The 22,736-nt window shown below is 41.1% G+C and overlaps 2 protein-coding genes across 3 annotated transcripts in view; one reads left to right on the top strand and one right to left on the bottom strand.

Moving 5' to 3' along the window:
• JAKMIP1 (janus kinase and microtubule interacting protein 1) overlaps positions 1 to 1,688 on the bottom strand; it is a 275,429-nt gene extending 273,741 nt beyond the window's left edge. For both annotated transcript variants that reach the window (XM_030563329.1, XM_030563330.1), the window contains exon 1: positions 1,506 to 1,688. The gene's annotated coding sequence lies outside the window, so the exon portion shown is untranslated. The remainder of the gene's footprint in view (positions 1 to 1,505) is intronic.
• A 114-nt stretch (positions 1,689 to 1,802) lies between these two features.
• The window catches only part of LOC115651953, a 28,378-nt gene continuing 7,444 nt past the window's right edge, over positions 1,803 to 22,736 (top strand). Inside the window, exons 1-10 of the mRNA XM_030563333.1 lie at positions 1,803 to 1,884; positions 2,543 to 2,607; positions 11,049 to 11,182; positions 11,521 to 11,600; positions 12,133 to 12,256; positions 12,342 to 12,468; positions 13,726 to 13,784; positions 16,499 to 16,607; positions 18,853 to 19,044; positions 22,207 to 22,298. Of these exons, the coding sequence (XP_030419193.1) occupies positions 12,212 to 12,256; positions 12,342 to 12,468; positions 13,726 to 13,784; positions 16,499 to 16,607; positions 18,853 to 19,044; positions 22,207 to 22,298 (624 nt within the window). The 5' untranslated portion in view covers positions 1,803 to 1,884; positions 2,543 to 2,607; positions 11,049 to 11,182; positions 11,521 to 11,600; positions 12,133 to 12,211. The remainder of the gene's footprint in view (positions 1,885 to 2,542; positions 2,608 to 11,048; positions 11,183 to 11,520; positions 11,601 to 12,132; positions 12,257 to 12,341; positions 12,469 to 13,725; positions 13,785 to 16,498; positions 16,608 to 18,852; positions 19,045 to 22,206; positions 22,299 to 22,736) is intronic.

Raw genomic sequence — 22,736 nt, 5'->3', positions numbered from 1 at the left:
AGGGTTGTTTGTTTTACATTGATGGCATTTTTTTATTTGCAGGCAACAAGTTACATTTGAATCGATTTGAATCATTTAAGGGACTAATGATCTATGGTTGGATAACTGTAACAAATTGTAAATATTTAACATCATAATAATCAGAAAAACATTGCATACTCGCTGGTTGAGAACTATGCCCTCCTTCGCTTCCCTTTTTAAATAAAAAATTAACCCCTTCTTCTCCACTGAGCTCCATGCAGTGGCAGAGGCCTAAAATCTGAAGGCTGCTTGTGATGCCAACGTGAAGGGGGATGGGCGGGGGAAAAGAAAACAGTTCTCAAATCTCAGTCAGTCATTAAAGATATATAGACAGGCCAACAAATAGGAATTACATTGAAAATAGATGTCCAAACTACTCATCCAAATCTCCAGAGCGGTTTGTTTTTTAAATGTTGACACAGAAAAGGAAATTGAAGACAACCGATGGTGTGCTTTAAAGCAAGTACATTATATAAATAATGCTTATTAGAAGCCCCATCACCCTCTCAACACCTTGCATAAATGAAGGCCTTATCCTGCAAATCCTCTAAGTGCAGGCCTCTTATCTACTTCAGGAGGAATTCCATGCTTGTAGGGCTTGCAGTTTTGGGTCCAAATCCTGTTGGCCTCTCTCAAATGAATAGTCCCCATTGAAATTAAGGAAAGTAAGATTTGGTGTCAAGTACTGTAATACCAATTAAAAAAGGAAATAGAACAGAAACCCTAAATATACGGAGGAATGGATATATAGACATAGATAATACAATTGTCCCACCCCCACTCTGAAGGTGAGATGGATAGAGCTAGAGGAATAGCTCCGGCTCATTCATGCCAGCTCCCTCTCCAGAACAGAGCAGTGAGGGGAGCAAAGGGGCTTTGCGATCTCGCTCAGAGAGTTTGTTGGGGGGGGGTCCCCACCGCCACTTTAAAGGGGTGGACAATGGCACCTAAGGAGCGATGAAATCCCTTTTAAAGAAGCCGCTCCCCAGCCCCACCCCAGCTCTTCTGGTGGCTGCTCCAGAGTTGCAGAGGGGTGGAGACCACAATCCGCTGTACAGTGAGACCATCCTGCATCAGGATGAGCATCTAAAGGGGTAGCACCGGCGGCCACCCCGCAGCCTCCTGAGTGGGGATGGCTGGGGGAATTAGGAGGCAGCTTTCCGCAGTGAGCAGCAGCCCGGTGGATGAATGCAGCAAGGTGGATCCCCCAGCTCTGCTCACCGCGGTGCTGGAGGTGGCAGCGCAACTTACTGCACCCCACCCAGCAGGGCCGGGGGTCCCGGCGCCGGGTCCAGCTCGCAGTGGGCAGAAGGGTGGGCGGGGAAGGGGAGCCCCACTCGCAACGGGCTACAGACGGGGGGGATAGAAAGGAGCAGCCTGGCACACAGCCCAGTCGTGCCCACCCACCAGGGCGGCACTTGGTACCCACTCGCCCCACGCCATTAAAGGCTCCGTGCCCAGCAGTAGCATCCTTCGCCCCCTACCTTCCGGCTCGCTCACCCCGCCCCGGGGAGCTCACCAGCGCCGCAGCGGAGCCAGCTGCCCGCCGGGATTCCTACGCGCTCCCTGGGACGCTGCCCCCGGAGGAACCTGCCGCTGCGGCTACAGCGCCGTCTGGATGCAGCCGGGAAGCAGGCGGCGCCGCGCCGCCCAGTGTCTGCACCTAGAGTCCGGCTCGGGCCCCGCCCATGCTCTCCAGCTGTCACTGCCGACCCGCCTCCGGGAGGCGGAGAGCGCAGCTCCCCGCACGGTGCCCGCCCCTGCCGCGGCCCCTTAACTCCCTTCACAGCCCACCGACTCCCTCTACAACTCCGGCCGCCTGGGCCCGGGGGAACGGCCGCCGCGGCTCCCTCCAGCGGGCGGGTGAGGAGGCGAGGCCGGGGTGGGGAGAGCGGCGGCTGCTGTTGTGGGCGGGCGAGCTTTGCGGCGGCCGCCGGGGCTGGCCTAGCTCATGGGGTGCTGAGTTACCCCCGCGCTGCAGGAGGGGGCGGCGGCCGCCCCGGGGCGGGATTGCACGCGCTGGGAAGGGGCTTGGGCAGCGCTAGCTCGGAGCAGCTGCTTGGCTGCGCCAGGGCGGCGTGGGGAGCAGTACGGGCCAGGGGCTTAGTGGTACGCCCGGGGCCCAGCCCCGGCGGAGGGAATCCTCGTTCTCCCCACCCCCTCCGGTGCACAGCGCCTGCTGCGCGGAGCCTGCCTGGGCCGGCTAGTCTGCACAGAAACAGGCTGCCCTAGGAGCGGGGCAGTTAGCGGCGCTGCCGGAGCGCTCACGGGACGCTCCGAGCACCGCCTGTTCCCCGGGAAGCAGAACGGCCAGATCGCTTGCTGGTGGGCCCGTGCTGTTGGCATTGCTATAGCGCCCCACTACCTGCCAGGCGTTGTATTACTACTTGCCGATTAAACCCCGCGGCACAATCAGCATCGCAGATAAAGCGGGCCTTTAACGCCAAACTCAAACATAAGGCTCCCAATGAATGAGACTTTTCACTGTAATTTCCCTTTGTTGCTGTGCTTTGTCCAATAGGCATCTTTCTGCAAAGGGTGTGTCCCACCTCTTTTTCACCACAGCTGCTTACTGCCATAAAAGAGGTAGGTGGTGGTGTGCACAGCAGTAATATTTGTTACTCAGCACCACTTATATCTAGGTGGCATACTGCTGACTTAAGAAAGCCTGCTTATAGCTTTCAGAAAGCTAAATTCTTAAGTTTTAAGATTCTAACAAGATGCCATACATAGGTCTCCTTTTATTATTTTTCACACTATCACTATCCACAGATATGTGGCACAATTGTCAATTTAATGCAATTGCTAGCATTTTTTCCTCAAGGGCAGACAGTTGTAGTTTCTAATCCCTTCTACAGTCTTGTTATATTTAGAGGCTGCTGTTAAATATAGTATCTGCTGGAGGCTCCCTGGCCTAGGCTTTTGCCTGCTCTATTGTGACCTAGACAGACTGTGACTTTTATCTGCTGCTGTAAATTGACTTTGATCACAGCTTTGAGCTTTGCTTTTTGAATATCTACTTTCCAGTATTGTCATCCTCTCCTGGTCACTGCTACAGAGCACTCTGGATCACTTGGTAAAATGGGTGAAAGCAAACAGTTTTTCAGTTCAGCCACATGTAGGCTCATCCATCTAGGAACAAAGAATGGAGACCAAGTTTAGAGCGTGGAAGAATCTGTCATGGGAAGTAACAACTCTGAAAAAGATTTAGGATTGAGGGGTCAAGTCACATGAACCCACAGTACATACACTGTCATAAATTGGATGGTGCTTTAAGAGTAGCTGAGCTCAACCACATCTGTCCAGATTAACTACCCCAGCAGCAGCAGCAGTTGGTCCTGATCATCTGGGTGATGTTTTTAACAGGTTTGAGAGAACTCCCTTTGAGAGAAATCATAAGAAGCAAGTTGGGCTCTTGTGGAAGGACTCCAGGAAAATAGCCTGGGAGTCAGTGCTCTATGCTGGAGTCAGAGGACATGTCTGCACTGCAATTAAATACCCACAGCTGGTCCATGTCATCTGACTTAGACCCTCAGGCTATGGGGATTTTTAGCTACAATATAGCTCTTCAGACTCAGACTAGAGGCCAGGCTCTGAAACCCTCCTCCTTTAACGTTTGTTAACAGCAGCAGCTAAACTTTGAGCGTGTCCCTTTTGGAAGCCTGAGTCACATGAATCCCATGGGAGGAAACTGAGGCAGGGAACACCTGCAGCACAATGCTTGGCCGGGAGGAGATACAAGAGGGCAGCTATGCCCTATATGACAGGGATTCTAACATGTATAATCAGTAACATTGAAAGAGGTTGTTACCTCTGTATTTGGCACTGGCGCAACTGCTGGAGTCTTGTGTTCAGCTCTGATGCCAGCAGTTCAGGAAGGATGTTGATAAATTGGAGAGAGTTTAGAGAAGAGTCCCAACAATAATTAAGAGTGGCAAACATGCCATATAATGGGAGACTCAAGCAGCTCAACCTATTTATCATATCAAAGGGAAAGCTAAGGAATGATTTGATCCGTCTGGAAGTACTTACGTGGGAGACAGAAATTTGAAAATAAATGGCCCTTCAATCTAGCAGACAAAGGCATAACAAGATCTAATGGCTGGAAGTTGAAGCTAGACAAATTTAGGCTAGAAATAAGGTGCAAATTTTTAACATTTAGAAGTAATTAACAGTTGGAACAATTTACCACCAATCATGGTGGATTCTCCATCACTGGCAATTTTTAAATCAAGGTTAAACTATAGCATATCATCTAGAAACATCCAAACAAGAAGGAATTCAAGGAAGTCTTCTAGTCTGTGTTATACAGAAGATCAGTTTAAATGATCACTGTGGTCCCTTCTGGTCTTAAGTCTGTAAAGTCTATAAAGGCCTGATTAGCATAACTGGTCTTATGTACTTCCCATTGTTTCAAGAAGTTACGTAAATGCCACATATTAGTTTTATAGGAAATGTAAATAAATGTGAAGTATACAGAGGATTCAACATGATCTAGTCCCATTGTCCTTTATGAGAATTTATGTACCAGGCTCATGTCATCAAAGAGAGAGGATGTTTTTGTGATCCAGGGGGAAGAACCTATAGGGTAATAATCATGTTCTGTATTAGAACTTGGGCTCATAACTAGTACTTACTTTGCAGCATTTGCATTATAGCGCAATACAGCTGTTGTTCTGATTCAAATAAGATGTCTAGTTTCAATGCTGCACATGGCTACCATATTAAAGTCAGGTCCTTTCTGCTCATCTTTGATATCTGTCTTAGTGATATCTGTCTCATGCTGCGTCATATAAAACTAGTAGCCTGACCAGCAGTTTGTTGCTCAGTAAAATAAGGTAAAACAGACTCAATTGTTCACTTCCTGCACTCAGTCACAAAAATGCATGGGACTAGTACTGCTTTGCCAAGATCAGTGGTTGATAGATAGCACAGTGCCTGGGGAGGCAGCAACAACCAGATTTTAACTAATTTTTCAATACTTAGTGAAGCATAGACAGAGAACACCTTATATATGAAAGGTGCTATATAACAGAGGTTCTCAACCTTTCCGGACTACTAACACCTCAGTTAAAAACTCCTTGCTTACAAAATCAGACCTGAAAATCCAGAAGTGTTTCAGCACTATTACTGAAAAATTGCTTCCTTTCTCATTTTTACCATATAATTATAAAATAAATCAATTGGAATATAAATATTGTACTTACGTTTCAGGGTATAGTATATAGAGCAGTAAACAAGTCATTTTACAAAATTTTAGTTTGTACTGACTTTGTTAGTGCTTTTTATGTAGCCTGTTGTAAAACTAGTCAAATATCTAAATGAGTTGATGTACCCTGGTTGAGAATCACTGCTATATCACACCTATGCAAGAAAATGTTAGGCCCTGCCTTGCTTCCATTGAAGCTGATGGGAATTTTGCCATTTATTTCAATGGCAGCAGGACTGGGGGGACTATAAAGAGCAACTTTTGAAATAAAATAATTAAGTCTTTTACTATCTTCAGAACTAAATAGTTTGGAATTACAAAGACACTTTGATTTCCTTATATCCATATTCCTAAAGAAAAGATATTTCAATAGTAAGGAAATACACTCTTCTTCTCTTGTTGTGATTTTTTAAAAAATACTGATGCTCTGATCTTAAAGAACCTGCTCTTAAGTCTGGAGCTCACTCGCAGCATAGCAATGTCTTCATTATGAGTTGTCCTGACTCTACATGAACTGCTACAATTGAAAATCGGCCTGTCACAAAAACATTTTTTAAAATCTACCGGCCCTCACTCTATTGAAAGTCAAGTTGTAAGAAGTTATTAAAAGTTCAGCTCTGAATAATCACAACTTAAACTTACATACCGTCCTTCGTGAAGAAGGATCCCAAAGATGTTTCCAAACTGATTTATAAAAAATGGATCAAATCCTGAACTTGTGAATTTAGAAAGCTTTCATTATTTTATTTATTTATTTATTTATTGTGTTTATTGAAAGTCAGATGCACAGGTCCAGAAACAGACTTTAGCTTTATATTTTATGGTTTTCAGCCATCACTGAAATGCAGCCACCTACAGGCAACTGTTTAATAGTACACAGCAACACTGCAACAATTATGTACAATATATTGCCATATTTAAAACTTCTCACAGCTTGACAATGAATATTGTAACTGTTGAGGACAGGAAACGAAGAACAAACTATTCCTAGGGGGAACTTAAGGGAGGCAGAATATAATTATCCACTTTAAGTTAATACGAGTTGGTCATTTGGGTAATTCGCATATGTGAATGACTTTTTTTTTTCTGTGAAGGCTGATTGCAAGACCTTTATTTCAATCTGAGAGCTTCACAGTAGCTCAACTAGTAGTTTCTAGAGGGTCCTGAAACCTGCAGTATATTTTTATGTATTCACTTTTTAAAAATATAGTCAGAAAATTATTAATTACAAAATAATAACACAGAGTGACACCCCCGCTGAGGTGGGCTGACAGGGATAAAATAGGGATTGCCCAGGCAAATGACCAGGTGCATATTTGCACATGGGGTGCCTGTAAGCCCTTTGAACACCGAGGGAAGATTCCCTGTACCAATTCTGTCTAGGCAAGTGTGGGAGGTCACCTTAGGGCAGGCTACGGGCACAGCTGCACCAAGCATCCCATGCAGCTGGTACAGAGGGGCAGCAGCTCGTAGAATGAAGTGGTGACGGTGAGCACTCTGCACTTTTGCGTTGGAGGCTGTGTTTCTACCTCACATTTCAATTACCTAGAGCCTAAATGCTTGTGCTTTGTGTGGGTGGAGTGAATGCATAATTTGTTGGAACCAAATCTTTGTTTTAATAGTAAAAATACTACTTTATGGGTGAAATTATATTCTCTATCTATCTAGGATGTATAGCTATAAAGATGCACTTCATTTTCACTCAGTCCACTGACTTAATGTGCCATAGGTCAGTGTATGTGTGTTATATTAAAAATAGCACTTTACTTGAGTATTCATTTCAAATAAAGAACATTTACAAGGTATTAAACAATCAAAGCAATCTAAATACAGTTAAGAACTAAAATGTTTCCCGAATGTAGCTTTAATCATTGTAGGCTGAAGTCAATATTAACAGAGCTATACAATTTTAGCTTCTCTGTGTTTAAATATATATGTATATATTTTTCCCATCATCATCATCATCATCATCATCCCTTGTTGCTCCAAAAACATGGCGACGAGTTGGTGTTATCACTTAACTCAGATAGTTCTTAAGGAATACAGGATGTTAACAGGGGGCACTGGATCAGGCACTGTTCAAAGATTTGGCTAGGCTCTCCTTCCTCATCTCCTGCTTAGTCATGTTGTCACCAGTCTTTTCTACCCTGACTTTTGCTCAATTTAGAATACACATTGTTTTTGTTTGAGGTCAGTGCCTGGAGGGAGTTGTTCTGAAGCAACCAGGTTATCCGTGATATGTGAACTTCTAATAGCAATATCTGGGGAATCACATTTTTTACTTGAAGAAGAATGCTTTGCAAATACAGTGCCTAAAAATTCTCATGTACTATGTACATAGAACAGCTGAGTTAAGCAGAATCTGACAAACCACGTCTTTGCACATTGTTGAATCACATAAAATTAATAGTGATGTTAACATATATAAAAAATTAGTGGCCAGGCTGCCCAATAGTGGAATAAAGCATTTGGAAATGATACACGGTAAACTGAAGGGAAAACCAGTGAAGAGTTATATTCATCCATAGCTGAGGAGGAGCAATAGCTGCGTCAAAGATACGGCTTTTAAGCATCCTATGATGATTGATTTCTAATGCCACAAACATGGCTCTCTTGAACATAGATCTGTATGTTTAGATGATTAGCTGTAATAATAAAAGGTCAGGGATTACAGAGGTAAAAATAGAGACTACTATGCTGCTTAAGAAGAAAATCCCCAGGAACTTGTCTGTGGCTCACTCGAGCTTATTTTAATACATAATGCACCACTCAGCTGTTTAGAGTTCTGCTAGAGAAAGGCTGCTGAACTGGGTCTCTAAGACAGGAGAAAATAAACACCAGTTTTTGCCTCATTCCCTCTTTTTAGGGACTGTTATGTTGGATGGACCTCTACCTTTGTCCTAAGACTGGGGTCTCTCCAACACAGAGCTCTTCTTTATATGAGCAATTTGAAAAATCGCTCTCCTTTTAAAAAATAAAATAAAAATTCTGGATGCCAAGAAAGAAAGACAAAATTAACGTCCTGAAAAAAATCTAACTAATCCCAGTGTTTAATGAACATTTTAGGTACTGCTGCTGAAAATGTTTTAACAGTCAGATGTGCTTGTTCTGATGGCTGAAATCAACAGCACGTTTGCTAAATTTTTACCATCAGGCCTTCTTTCTTGTCATATCAAGTGCTCTTTTTTATTTTTTGCTACTAGCATTCAGTAATTGCTAAAGATTGCAGTTCAAAAAACATCACTGAGCTCTTTATCTAGGAAGTACTGACATCAGAGGGAGATGTGCATGTTTAACATGTGGCTAGATCAGGCGTGGAATGAAGGGCTTGGGGTCAAATTCTCTTCTTTTGCACCCATAAAAACTCTGTTGAAGCCAGTGGGAGTTGCATGGGATTAAATGATAGGAGAATTTGGCTTGTATCCCTTGTCTCTGTTTCTATCCCTGAATATACACTATTCTGATATATATTTCTGTGGTCAGAGCTTGTCTACATTAGAGGTTTTCTCCTATGCAGCTATAAAAAAGATTAGCGTAGATGAGTTCTTAGTGTCCGAGCAGGCTAATAATTGATATCTGGGATTTTTAAAAGCACTCTGCTTTGTCTTAGTTTTGTTTCTACTGACTTCAAAGGGAGTGCAAGCATTTTTATAAAATTCCACACTAACATGCAGCTTTGTACAGTAACAGTAAATGTGTATTAAAGCTATAATGCATAAGAAATATCTTTTCCCCACAGAATTCTGTGTGTTGCTGCAAATGCCAATAGGGATGCCTTGTCATATATAGGATAGATAAAACTAGCTATGGAGTTGGAACAACAAACAGAAGGTACTTTGTGACTTTTGATACATTGTTTACACTACTTGTCTGTCTTAAATGCTTGTGATACAATTGATGATAAAAGTGCAGTTTAGTTTATCTTTGTCTATTGCTTCTGACTTTGTATAAGGCAGCTCTCTTTCACGATTACAATATTTTATCTCCTGTACTAACACTGCAGTGTGGTTTAGGTTTACTGTTGATGAACAGCCTTTCAGTTATGCATATTATAAACTTTATGGCCTTTGAAACTGCGTCTGATGCCCAGTGGAGACTGAAAAGAGACCTTGTCTGCATCAATACGCTTCTCAGAGTCATTGTCTAAAATAAGATGTTTTGGAGTCTTGATTGTGCACTGTATTGCTCATGTTGCATAGATCATAGTAAAAATGAAGAAGGAATGCGTATTTTGAAAGTATGTGATAAACACAGGATTTTTAGTTAGTTACATATAACATGAAGATGTTCTAGAAATACAGTATAACATTGCTAGATAGTTGAGTTTACATGCAATCAATGTATAATACAAACATGGATCATCTCCAAAGGCCATAGCAATAAAATAGTGCCCAAGAATAGAAATAGTTCAGTTTTGTGGTGTATTGCCTGAAGATTTAAGCCAATATGCACAATGAAACAAGCTATTTTATTACAAGGATTTAAAAAAAAAAATCTGCTGTTGCCCTGGCAGTCAATTAAGGTGTGTGTCATTTTGGGGAAGGTTGAGGGGTTGCCTCCTGTAGGATTCACCTTGTCTTACGAGTAGTGGGGAGAGTCTGGTAGAGTCAGTCTTATTTGGAGCTGTCAGGGGCAGGGGGAAGAATCAAACTGCGCATAAAAATAGGAGAGAGTACCCCCCAAAAAAGCTGCCTTTCCCTATTCCCTAATTACTGGATCTACTATTGGAAACTTAGGTCCGTGTTGAAATGTGGGAGAGAAGGCTTCAGTCCCACTGTCCCTTACCAGGAGCAGTTCTTTTGGGGGATTAAAGGGAGATGGGAGGTGAATAATAGACTACTGTGGTCTCTTCTCCAACATTCAGCCCACTTGCTATTATGGCTTCCACTCTCCAGCAAGAGAACAACTCTTTCCCCAGAAGGAGCCCTTGAGTTGGGTCAACTTCACTTCAGGTGGCCGGGGGACTGATGGAATTGGTCCGAGGTCAGACAAGTACCCTATTAGTACCCTTTGTCCAGGGGCAGCTCCAGGAACCAGCGCTCCAAGCGTGTGCCTGGGGCGGTAAGCCACTGGGGGCGCTCTCACGAGAGCAGCAGGCAGGGTGCCTTCGGCGGCTTGCCTGCGGAGGGTCCGCTGGTCCCACGGCTTCGGTGGTCCTCCCGCAGGCCGTGGGACCAGGAGACCCTCCATGCTTGGGGCGGCAAAATGTCTAGAGCTGCCTCTGCTTTGTCAGTGATAATGTATTTATACATCATTCTACATTTGTAAGTTCAATTTTCATGACAGAGATTGCACAACAGTACTTGTATTAGGTGAATTGAAAAACACTATTTCTTTTGTTTTTTACAGTGCAAATAAAAAATAAATATAAAGTGAGCACTGTACACTCTGTATTCTGTGTTGTAATTGAAATCAATATATTTGAAAATGTAGACAACATCCGAAAATATTTAAATAGATGATATTTTATTGTTTAACAATGTGATTAATTGTGATTAATTTTTTTAATCACTTAGCCCTAATATTTGGAAAAAGCATCATATTAAGCAGTTCAGTGTCATGGTTACATTTTTATTTCCACTTATAGTGCAAACATTTAAGAATAGCATAAAACATGATTAATAGTGAAATTCATCTTACATAAAAGGCTTCACCTTGGTGAAATACCATGTGACTGCCAGCATTATTCTACCCTCTTTACAGTGATTGCAGCACAGTTGCACCGACATCCTATGAGAACAGGATTTAATAGACCATTATAGAAGATCTTTTTTTTTTTTTTTTACTTTAATAACAGCACAGCCCTTTTTTTCTCCAGGTGGGGTCAGAGGAATACCTTCAGGAAGTCAGATACTTCATGGGTATCCTTGTAATCTGCCATCTCACGCACTGCAACACATTGTATTCACAGGACATCTGGACATAAAGGAACAAGCTTCCAGTGAGCCAAAGGTACATGTTCAGAGTAACAACACGGGACTGGACAAACTTCATATAATTTAGTCACAGCCACTAGTATATGTTGTTAAGTGACTACTAATGGAAGGGAATCAAGCTGTACTTTAAGCATAAAAAGACCTCATACAGGGTCATAACATTCTAATTAACAATATTTGTACTTCATACAATTTTAAATAGTAGTAATGTGAAGACGGTATAGTGAAGGTTCCCGTGTAACTGCTCTGTATATATAATAGTTCACTAAATGGGAGTCCTGTCTTCACGAAGTGAGACTGCTTTGAGACTTGCAGATGAAAGGCAGTGTAGTCCCAAGTATTTTACCTCCCCAGAAAAGAAAAGGTGGCTGGCCTAAAGGGAAGAAAAGGAAACCTCCAAAGGAATTTTCAGCTCCTCGTGCCCCTACAACAGGGTAAGTGTATGATAGTAGCATTATGGTGTTCAGATAATCTACTGTTCTCTTAATACGCTCTCTTGTATGCAGAATATTAAAGCAACTTGGGGCTCTGAACTGTAGCGATGTAGAGAATGCTAAAGGCGCTGGGAACAGCCTCTGAAGTCAATTAAATATTTATAGCTTGGAAATGTTAGAAATCCTCAAACTGCATTTTGATGGACACCTTTTATTAATCCCACCAATAAAGTGCAGGGATGCAGTGAAATGGCTAAAGGGAATGTATTGTAGGTTGAGCAGTCACGTGTCCTTGCAATCTATAGGTTAATGCAGATTTGTGTACCCACATGGGAATTTTTCTTTAAAGTGATTTGAGGGAAGGTTCATTTAGCCATTTGGGAGATGTATAATCAGCAGTTCCCTAACTTTATAAAGAATTAACTACCAGGCAATATTTCACATATATATTTCAATATATATGTAAGCACAAATGAGTCTTGCTAGTTTATGTATTGTTAATTGCTGATATATTGCCCACTGTTGGTATTAGGTATGTAATATTCTTGAATGAGCAGAGAATTAAAACGAAGGCCACACATCCAGATTTGCCTTTTACTGAAATAACCAAGATGCTGGCTGCTCAATGGTCTCAACTTTCTCAAGCAGAAAAGCAAGTAAGCCTTTTCATTATCATCTTATAGGATTAAAAGAGGCTGCCAACTAGCAAGTATTGTAGCAAGTATTGTATTTCTTTTGCAGAAATATATTAAAGAAGCAGAAAAGGATAAGCAAAGATATATGAAAGAATTGAAAGCCTATCAAGACTCTGAAGCCTATCAAGCTTTCTTAGAGAGAAGAGCAGTTCACAAAGTGAAGACGCTGTGTGGTAAGTTTAAAGAACAACCATGTAAATTATTTTAAAGAAATGAAGGAATATTCCATTCATACCCTAACTAAAATTGCTAGGAAGAGAGTTCTGGAAGACCCTAGTTTTGAAAACATCTCACTGTTGTTACAGTTTTTTAATTCTGTCAAACTATTAATTATAGTATCATAATTATTAAGCCTTAAAATTGAAGGAAAGCAGAGCTATTTTGTGGATGTGTTGAAGATCTCAGTTGAAGAAATATTTGGCAATGATTGTTTATGCAAGTATATGTGATATTGTAGATTAATAAAAAGGTGCTTTAGTGTCTACATTTTATCTGATTTGCCTTTTAATTATTCTTATTAGGCTTACTGTCTGCCTCCTTGCTTGCCCTTTAAGGCTGAATGTACTTTTAGAAACTGACACTCCATGGAATAAAGTGAAGAAAGGAAATAAATATTGAATTGCTAAAACAGTGCACCTCTTCGTACAAGAGAGGGGAAAGGGGCTGAATTGTTAGTGATTGTCTTTCTTTACACCCTAAATTTGCCCAGCTTAGGCCTATTCTTTTTCAATTATGCATTGCAGTGCTTACAGCAGATCCTGTAATTCAAGTTTACAACTCCTTGACCCTGTATTCTGTAATTCAGATTAGAATTGTGGGTATTATATCAATAAATACCCATTGCTAAATAGAATTACCGTACTTTTAAGTTTCTGTTGCCCATGCAAAGAGCTCTTGAAAAAGACTGGCACTTCATTTTCATTATTGCTTGCATTGCATTGTACAGTAATTTTGGTAGTTATCTTTGCAGTTAACACAGCAAGCTTCTTTCTGCTGGGAGCAATTCAGTACACTATTTTGGCAGTGATGTGACCTGAACAATTAAAAAAAAAAATCTTTGTTAAAGGAATGTCATGCTGTGTTTAAGATTTTGCTAGGGAGTTGTGAGAGAGAATCTTGGACACTTCCTTTCAAACCCTCTGGAGGAAGAAAATGATAGAGAGGCACATAGCTATTTATGAAGATTCAGAGAGGTGTCATTAAAAAAATATATACTTTTTTGTAGATCTTATGCTAGTTTAGTACTTTTTCATTTTAATGTGCTTAAAAATCTAACCCTTAAAAATGGTCCCCTTAAGATTCCCACTAATATATTGTGGCAAAACCTGGGGACCACTAGACCAGTTATTAGCTGAAAGTCCCCTCCCCCAAGTTGCTTAACTTGTTCTCTGTATTACAGTTAAAATAGTAGAGCTTGGTTTTTCCATCAGGAACAATATCTATAGGAAGTAGATCTGAGAATGAAGCTCTTGCTTTGTCAACAATAGATGTAAGTACATTGAAACTGTATTTGAGGTGAGGGTGGGAGGGACGAAGTTGATAAATTTTAACTAGTTAATGTCAGCTAGTTTATTTTAATAATGACATACAGTGTTGTACTCGCACAAAAACTATTGTAAAAGAATGTTAACGTCACAAAGTCAAGTACTCAAAATTTAGGAAAGGCCAGAATTAAGATTGTCTTTGCAACCTTATTTTTATCTCCTTATGATTAGGGCTTCTGAATTTTGATTTTAACTCTCCCAATATAAAAAACAAAATGAAATTGGTGTTTATCCAATGAACAGCAGAAATGGCTGTTTTTGTCTACAGTAGAACCTCAGAGTTATAAACACAAGAGTTACAAACTGACTACTCAACCACACACCTCACTGGGAACCAGAAGTACACAATCAGGCAGCAGAGACCAAAAAAAAAAAGAAAGCAAATACAATACTGTGTTAAACATAAACTACTAAAAAAATAAAGGGAAAGCAGCATTTTTCTTCTGCATAGTAGTTTCAAAGCTGTATTAAGTCAATGTTTAGTTGTAAATTTTTGAAAGAACCACCATAATGTTTTGTTCAGAGTTATGAACAACCTCCATTCCCAAGGTGTTTGTATCTCTGAGGTTCTATTGTAATGACTTGTCTGTGTGGACCAGTAATTGTTTATTACAGGGATGCAATTTCTAAAGTGCACTAATATGTTGTGCATTAATTTTCCTGTGTAGACCCTGTTGGTGCACACTGAAGATACATCTACACTGCACACTTGTTTTGGTAGTGTGTAGAGTACATCCACTACATGCTCCCCTGGCACAGATATAAATAACTGTATAGATAGTGAGGCCCTACATAAGCAAGGGAAGGCATGCCTGAACCCTGTGGCTATGTTCCCTATACGACACTCTCTTATTGCCTCTGTCGTCATCACTGCTATTTTAGCAATGTGTCCCCCACTGCTGGAGCCTTTCCCTACCAGAGCCTTTCACTGATGTGTTGCCACAGTGTGAACACAGCCTGCGTTTCAGTACAGCAGTTAGCAACACATTCACAACACGCTGCCACAAGTGATGTGCAGTCTAGACGTAGCCTAAATGTTCCTTAGTGCACTTTAATGTAGTGCTGTTTGAAATAGTGCTATGTTAAAGGGCACTATGGAACATTTACAAAGGGATTACTCATACTAGTATCTTCTACTGTAGTAAGTAACGTATATAATTTACATTATTCAATATAGTATATACAAAGTGAGCCCCAAAAACCCGCAGTTTTTGGACATCTGCATAAAATTGCTAAAAATGAAAAATAAAATTATTAAACCCTGAAAAACAGAAGCCCTAATTATGATAAATCTTTAACTAAATGATCTTATATTAATTTTCCCATTAGGATTCTTCCTCATTCAGTGCACAGGATGGACGATGCTCAGTGCGTGAATCAGGGTTGCATATAATTCCTTGTCCGATTTAAAAAAAAGCAAAGCCAAATTATTTTACTTGGAATTGTGGCAACTTGAAATCTGCATTCACCTGAACATAAAGCTGTGACGACAAATTATGGAAAGTAATTGCTCTATTGAATATACTCAATTATTTTTCAAATGTACTGCTAATAATGGCTTATAAGTCACTTTACAGAAATGGGTAAGTAGTTTTACTGTACATATTTTCCAATAAAGAAACAGGGCCAGAGGATGTTTAAGTGGGTGACCTGATGCAGGCTATCAAGTTAGCTGAAGAGCTGGGAGTAGAAACCATTTCTCCTTACTCATAGTGCCAATCTCTCTCCACAGGATCAAATTGACTCTTTACATGGACTGTCTTATTCAGTTGTTTAACTGTGCATAGTATTCTGTCCCACTTAAAGGAACCTCTCTTGGCTGCATTTCTCTATTGTGGCAGCCCAATTTTTCTTATTTCATTCACTGTACGTGCCTCAGCACTAATACTGCACCATACATCTGGATAACTGTAAGCATCTTTTTCCCGTGGTGGCACTTTACACCTGGTTTATGTGTTTTATAGTGACCCACCTTCTGTTTTAGTGACTTTTAACCCTCATGACAGCACATTTATTTGTTATCAGCTTAGGGCCTTGACCAGTAAACAAGAAGACAATAATAGTGCTCTCCTTTGACATTATTGCACATTTCAGCACTTCCTTAAAGGAAAAAATAAAACCACTTAGGCCTGAATCCTCTGCAGAGTCCAAGTAACTTATCTCGGTACTGATGATCTCCCATGAGAAAAAGTGGATGGAATCCTGCATCCCAGACAACAGAGCTGCTTTGGGGGTGGAAGCCCATTGGAGGGGGACTAAAAGACTTGAATAGCAGTGGATTCTCCAGCCTCCACTTTCACCCACTGCACCCTCGAATATCCCCAGAGTGACAGGGCAAAGGAGCTCCCTTGGTGAAGTCCAGTTAAACCAGTATCATTGTCCCCATGGAGAGCTTTATCTGTGTCCATGGAGTCAGGATTTGCCGCAAAAAAAAAAAAAAAAAAAAACCTACATAATTCTCATTGTCTTGTGAAATCTCTTTGTTACCCATGCCTCGATGAGATTTGGTTTGTATTAGGAGCAAAGGAGGTTTTGGGGGTTTTTTGTTTTGTTTTGACTTTTTTGCTTCCAGTAGGCAATGTTTCTTAATTACTCATTATTTAGCAGATATTGACAGATCCTTCTAATTCTCCCTATTCTGCCTCTTTCATCAAAACAGAGAGATGAAAGCAATGACTTGTATTGTCGGACATGTAACCAGTTTTTCAGTTCTTTTCATAACAAGAAAGAACACCTTATGGGAAAGCAACACTTACAGAATTTAACAGGTAGTGTTAAAATAATTTTCAATGGTATGCTAGTCAAGCTAGCTTGCAATTCAAACAGACTATCAACTAGTAATGGTACTAATATAAGATGGTTCACAAATCTAGTGTATTAAATAGCTGGCTTTTAGAGCATGTAGGGTTTTCATAGTTAATATAATCAGTATCCCATTATAAGACCTGCCAGATTTTTCTCAAGTATATACTTTGTAACTAAAAAAAGAAAAATCATTGCGCTTTCACATTTTTCATTGACTGGAATTTGTTTCTTTTTTTTAATAATTAAGTGTATTTAGAAATTAAAAACTTAGTGACTCATTTTTGTTAACAATTTTGTGAGTTTTTAGTATTTTATATAATCTGTTTTCCCTCCAGTAGCCCAGTGACCTCACAAAATTCTAATTCGTAGGCACTTCATCTTATACATCAGACAACTTTCAAGGAAAGGAATAATAAAATGTTCAAGAAATTGCTATTTCTAAAACGAGGCACAAAACTTCATTCTGTGATGGCCCTTGTCATAGATTAGTTATTTCAATGACAAAAGCACAGAGACTCTGATTTTTGCTTGTGATGGAGCGTGCTTTACTCATCCAGAATTTTCACCATCCTTTCAAACGTACCAAGTGATCTGTTTCATTTTCTCTGACACAATTTTCTTACGATTTCAGTACTAGTCGGACAACTGGGATTATGGTTTCCTACCACTGATAGCTTGACTAGTACTGTCCTCTCCTTCAGTTTGATATGACCTAGTCTTTCCACCTTTAAAAAATTGGAAAAATTTGTCCTTTTGTCTCACACACACACACACACACACACACACACACACACACACACACACACACACACTAAAAGATTAAAAAAAATTGAGTAGGCAGTTCCAAAAAACCAAAACCACTTTGATTTTAAAAGGATAAGGGTGTTAAGTGTGAACAGGACACTTGCCTATCATATCACTTTCAAAACCCAGGCATTTCCTTATTAATGTATTTGCTTTTATTTGTTTGTTTGCTTCACACTGTAAATCCTAAGGAGCCCACATAATGAATACATTATTCTTACTGAGAAAAGGAAATGCATATGGCATCGCAACAAAATAACCTTAACTCTGATGATAATGCTATTGGTTCTGCAGTAATAAAAAAAAAAATCACAAAACCCTCTAGAGAAAAATAAATAGTGACATATGTACACATTAGTGGTTGGGAGGGATAGCTCAGTGGTTTGAGCATTGGCCTGCTAAACCTAGGGTTGTGAATTCAATCCTTGAGGGGGCCGTTTAGGGAGCTGGGGCGATAATCGGTTTGGGGATTGGTCCTGCTTTGAGCAGGAGGTTGGAGTACATGACCTTCTGAGGTTCCTTCCAACCCTAGTATTCTATTCTAAGTCCATATACATATATATTTATACAAAATCAACAATATTGTACTCTTTTACTATTAAAGTATATTTATAGCAGTTTTTCCAAGACAGACCAATTATAATTATTATACAAAAAAAATGTCTGCTGCCAATTGATAAATATATTTAACTGATACTTGCGAGTTTATACTAGAAGATGAACTCTGAAAGTGTGTTTTGAACTTCAGAGCCTATAAAGCTCACTGATTGCAGAGGTACCATTGAGAGACCTGACTGCAGCAAGTACAACCATGCTCTTGAGTATGGGGTTTGAAATCCAGTCTATTAGATAGTTTAGGTGGGTTGTCTGATGATAACATATGCTGAAAGGCCAGCTATTCTGCAGAAGCTTTGTGTTGGAATCATCTCTTTTTTTCCATGATTTAACAAAATGTAAATTACTGGCTCAATTTGAATTCATAAGGTCCCTTTTACACATCAAAGTTTTGCTAGTCTAATAAATGTTATATAATATCAGGTTATTTCTGGGGGACGGGGGGGTATGGTATAATCACCAATAAAGGGGGCGAGGGGAATACATCACCTATAAAATATCAACAGCTACCAGAACATTTTATTTAGGATCGTTCACTATTTTTCCCTGTTGTGCGTGTAAGGAAATGTCGAATGCTGTTGCATGGTAATCATTGGTATGTGGTGACTGTTTAGTGCTCATCACTGTACCATCTAAAAGTTTTATTTCATATAAAAACTTCAACTCCAGCCAGGCAAATCTTTGTTATTCCAAAAATGTGGAATGTGTTGTAACATTTTTGATTTAAGAAGAATTAGTTAATTTTTGAAACCTGTTTCATTGTTTTATTTATTTTATTTTTTTGTCCAGGAGAGTTTGAGAAAGAAACTGCTGAGTTCTCTAAACATCAGAAACTGCAAGAAGAAAAGGAGGAAAAAGAAGAGTCAGAAGAAGAAATTGACTCTACAGATGTGTTTCAGTTTGGGGGCCTGACCTTCCAGAAGAACTTTGCGTCATCTGATTTTTGTTTTTTGCAGGAGTTTATCTTCAGACTTCTGAAATGTAAGTTGTATATTCTGTAAAGTTGGAGAGAGAAGTCTTTTTTTATACTAAGTGTCATCAAACTGGAGCCAGAGGTGATCCCCATCACTAGGACAATATTATTCAAGGCCCATTACCTCAGAACAGCCTCAGAAGAAATCGGTATCTAGTTCTTCAAAGTGTGGAGTGTGGAACTCCTCTACAGAAGGTCAGTCCTGTACCTTTGCCTCGCTGCTTCCTAGTATTCGCTCATACAAATACACCTGAGCTGTCAATTCAGTCCCCTCCCAGTGACTGTTGAGACTGCTACCTCACTGGCTGCAGCAGAGTGGTTGTCTCTGATTCCTGCAGGTCAGCAACCTACATCTGTTCCAGCTATGCCAGAGGCTATGCTGTGGCTGTTAATACTGCCTTCACCTTTGCTTCAGGCTGACAATTGTCATCTGGGCTAGGTGCAGTTCCCCATTTTCACTGGAACACTCTAGTCAGGTTCCATCACCTTTGGGCCTGGTACCAACTCTTTACATCTTCTGGGCTGGTAACAGTTCCTCCATGCCACGCTTTACTGGTGGCTAGGAAGCCATCCGTTCTTCATCCAGTATTGCATCCTTAACGTGGACCCCTCCTGGTTCCTGGAATGCTCTGATTCCTCATCAGACTCCAAGGTAGGCTCTCAGGTATTCTGGTACTGAGAGTCTGGAGCTTCCTCACATTCCCATTCCTGCACTTACTGACAGGGTTATGAGAGGACCTTAGCCAGGGATTGGGATGCTTCGGACAGATGTGCCTAGGGCCCAGTCCTATACAGCACCCTCAATGCCTCTACTGAATGCCCAGGGGATGCCTCCAGGTTCCAGATCTACTTCACCACTTCCCAATACAAGTAGGTCTTCCAGGAGGGGGCCTTCTCCTGCCAGTACTGGGAGACCAGTCACAGTTCGTATCAGTGAGTCTTTGGACCTCAAGCCCAAGACTTCTTTCAGCCCATTCCAGAACAGGATAACCCATTCTGGACCATAAGAGCAGCGCTGAGAGCTTTCACCCTTGCCTGTCATGCCGGTATCCTGCTCATCACCTGATGAGGTCCTGGTACCAGAAAGATCCTCACAGGTACTGGATGATTTTAAGGTACATTAGGAGCTCCTCAAGAAGATGGCAGCCTCCATGGGCATTCAGGCTGTTTGATATTCTCCATCCCACCGCACCAGGGAGGTTGCCCAGGCAATAAGTTAGGCCATTATGCAGCCGGCCAAAACCATCTGGTAAATCCCTGCCTCTATTCTAGTTGTGGCCAAAAGAACAGAACATAAATATCAGGTTCAGTTCCAGGGCTTTGAACTGTTTATATCCCACACCAGATTCACTTGTTGTGGCTGTGGTGAGTGAGGGGAGCCATCAGGGCAGAGATGAGGCTACCCTCAAGGACAAAGATGCCAAAAAACTTGGTAGAAAAATGTATTCTACAGCAAGTTTATAATTTCACATTACCAGCCATGACACTGTGTTGTCACAGTGTAATTTTTCAAACTGGGAGGCAATATCTCAGGTTGCTGGCAGACTACCGAAAGACTCCAGTCACTCGTTGCAGAGGGACGCCTCATTTCTTGATCAGTTCTATGACTTCTTTAAATGCAGCAGATTCTACAGCTAGGGCCATGGCAACAGTGATGGCTGTGCACCAATTCTCCTGTCTGCAGTCCTCCAGGATTCCTAGGGAGATGCAACAAACAATTGATGATTTTCCTTTCAGGGGATGTGCTCTGTTCTCATCTAAAACAGATTAGGCTTTGCATACACTAGTGGACTCAAGTAGTGTTGAAATCTTTGGGCCTCTATATGGTGATGACAGAGGAAACAAGATACCATCTTCAATAGCAACTCAAACTGTAAAACTGTCCTTTTTTGTTAGGCTGGCTAAGGTCACAGAGAAGAAAAACGATGCCTTCTACTTCCTTGCACTCTTCAGCTTGGCAGCCGCAGGCCCCAAATTACTGTTAGGTCTCAGATGGCGTGCTATTTGACCTGGATCTCATTGGTCTGTCCCCATCTTTCTGGGGCAGTTTGTTCCTTTTCCTACATGCCTGGCAGGCCATCACCTCAGACAAGAGGTTGCTAAGCATGGTGGAATTGAGATATACACTCCAGTTCCTTTCTATCACCACCCATAATCCTCTGCATAAGGACAAGCAGAGTTTCCGCATAGCATTGGCTGTTTTCCTGGATAGGACAAAATCCTTTTGGGTGTCTGTCCTGCTCCGCATTTCTTATGCAGCACGTATGAGAGGTCATCTGGTTACAACTGAGAGGCTCTCGTAAGGGATCACCAACTGCATTACAAAATGTTATGCTGTCAAAGGAGTAATGCCTCCTGACAAACTTACAGTGCACTTGACCAGAGCATGTTTGACCTCAGCAGCATTTGTGGCTAACATCCCAGTTATGGATCACTGTAGAGCAGTGATACAGTCTTAGACTCAGACTTTCACCAGGCATTATGCAATGTCTGCTGTATCCCAAGAGGATACAGATATAGGGAAGGCAGTCCTACAGTCCCTGTTACGCTGAGACTCCAGGCCCCCCACACCTTCCCCCAGGGTAACAGCTTGGCAGTCACCTACAGTGTGGATACATGCAGGCACTCAAAGAAGAACAAACAGTTGCCTGTTCTTTGAGATGTGTTGCATACGATTACACGACTCACCCTCCTTCCCTAATGCATCAGAGTCTACCACTGATTCTGGTGCAAAGAAACTGAAGTAGGGGAGGAGTGACTTTGCCCCTTTATACTCCCACTTTGGAGCACAAGGAACAGAGTGGGGGGGGGGCCGCCCCTATGCGTACAGCTCTAGGTAAAACTCCCATGCACCGGTGCATGCAACGCACACACTACAGCGTAATGGAACACATCTCGAAGAACAACAGTTACAAAAAAGATGAGTAACCATATTTTGTCTTTATTTCAATACCTTGATAGTCATCTGGCATGCTGTGACTGTACAGTAGTTCGCCTTTGCTGTCATATGTCTTTATTATGTAGAGACCTCTAACTTTGAAATTAACCCTCAGTGGGCAGCTTTGGTGTAGGTAGGGTTAGCTGTAATTTCAGTTCTGTTTCTTTTATGGTTTTTGTTCAAAGTTATGTAGAAAATATTACAAACTGAATTGAAAATTATTTTTTAACAGTTAAAGAGTTTGAACTTTGTGAACTAAAAAGAAGTTTGACAAAGGCATATGAAGAACAGGAAAGTTTAAAAAAGCAGTTGGAGGATCTAAAGGTAAATAATTGGATATCTGAACACCAAGTGTGCACACAGACATTAACATTTCTGTTCCTTTTGTAATCCTACTCATATGAATTTTCTGGTGAGTTTTTCTGTACTCTGAAAACATTTGAGAGCTGGTGTAAATTGGCACAGTTCCATTTAATCCAGTGAAGCAACAGCAGTTTAAACTAGCTCAGGCTTTGTCCCCTTGTTATTTTATATCACTCTTGTTGTTCATCTCTGAATTCTCTGAGTTATGTAATGTCCAGAACTGAACTGGTGAGGCCCAAGTACAGCAGAATAACCACTCTATTTGTCTTGCATGTAATACTCCTGTTAATGCATTCCAAGGGCCTGATCCTGCAGACAGGCATATGGACTTTTACCCCCATATGGAGTCCTGTTGATTTCAGTGGGACATTTGAGAATAAGGCTGTGTGTGTCCATGTT

This window comes from Gopherus evgoodei, chromosome 5 (assembly GCF_007399415.2).
Source record: "Gopherus evgoodei ecotype Sinaloan lineage chromosome 5, rGopEvg1_v1.p, whole genome shotgun sequence".
Taxonomy (NCBI): domain Eukaryota; kingdom Metazoa; phylum Chordata; order Testudines; family Testudinidae; genus Gopherus; species Gopherus evgoodei.
This window is presented reverse-complemented; position numbering and strand designations above follow the sequence as displayed.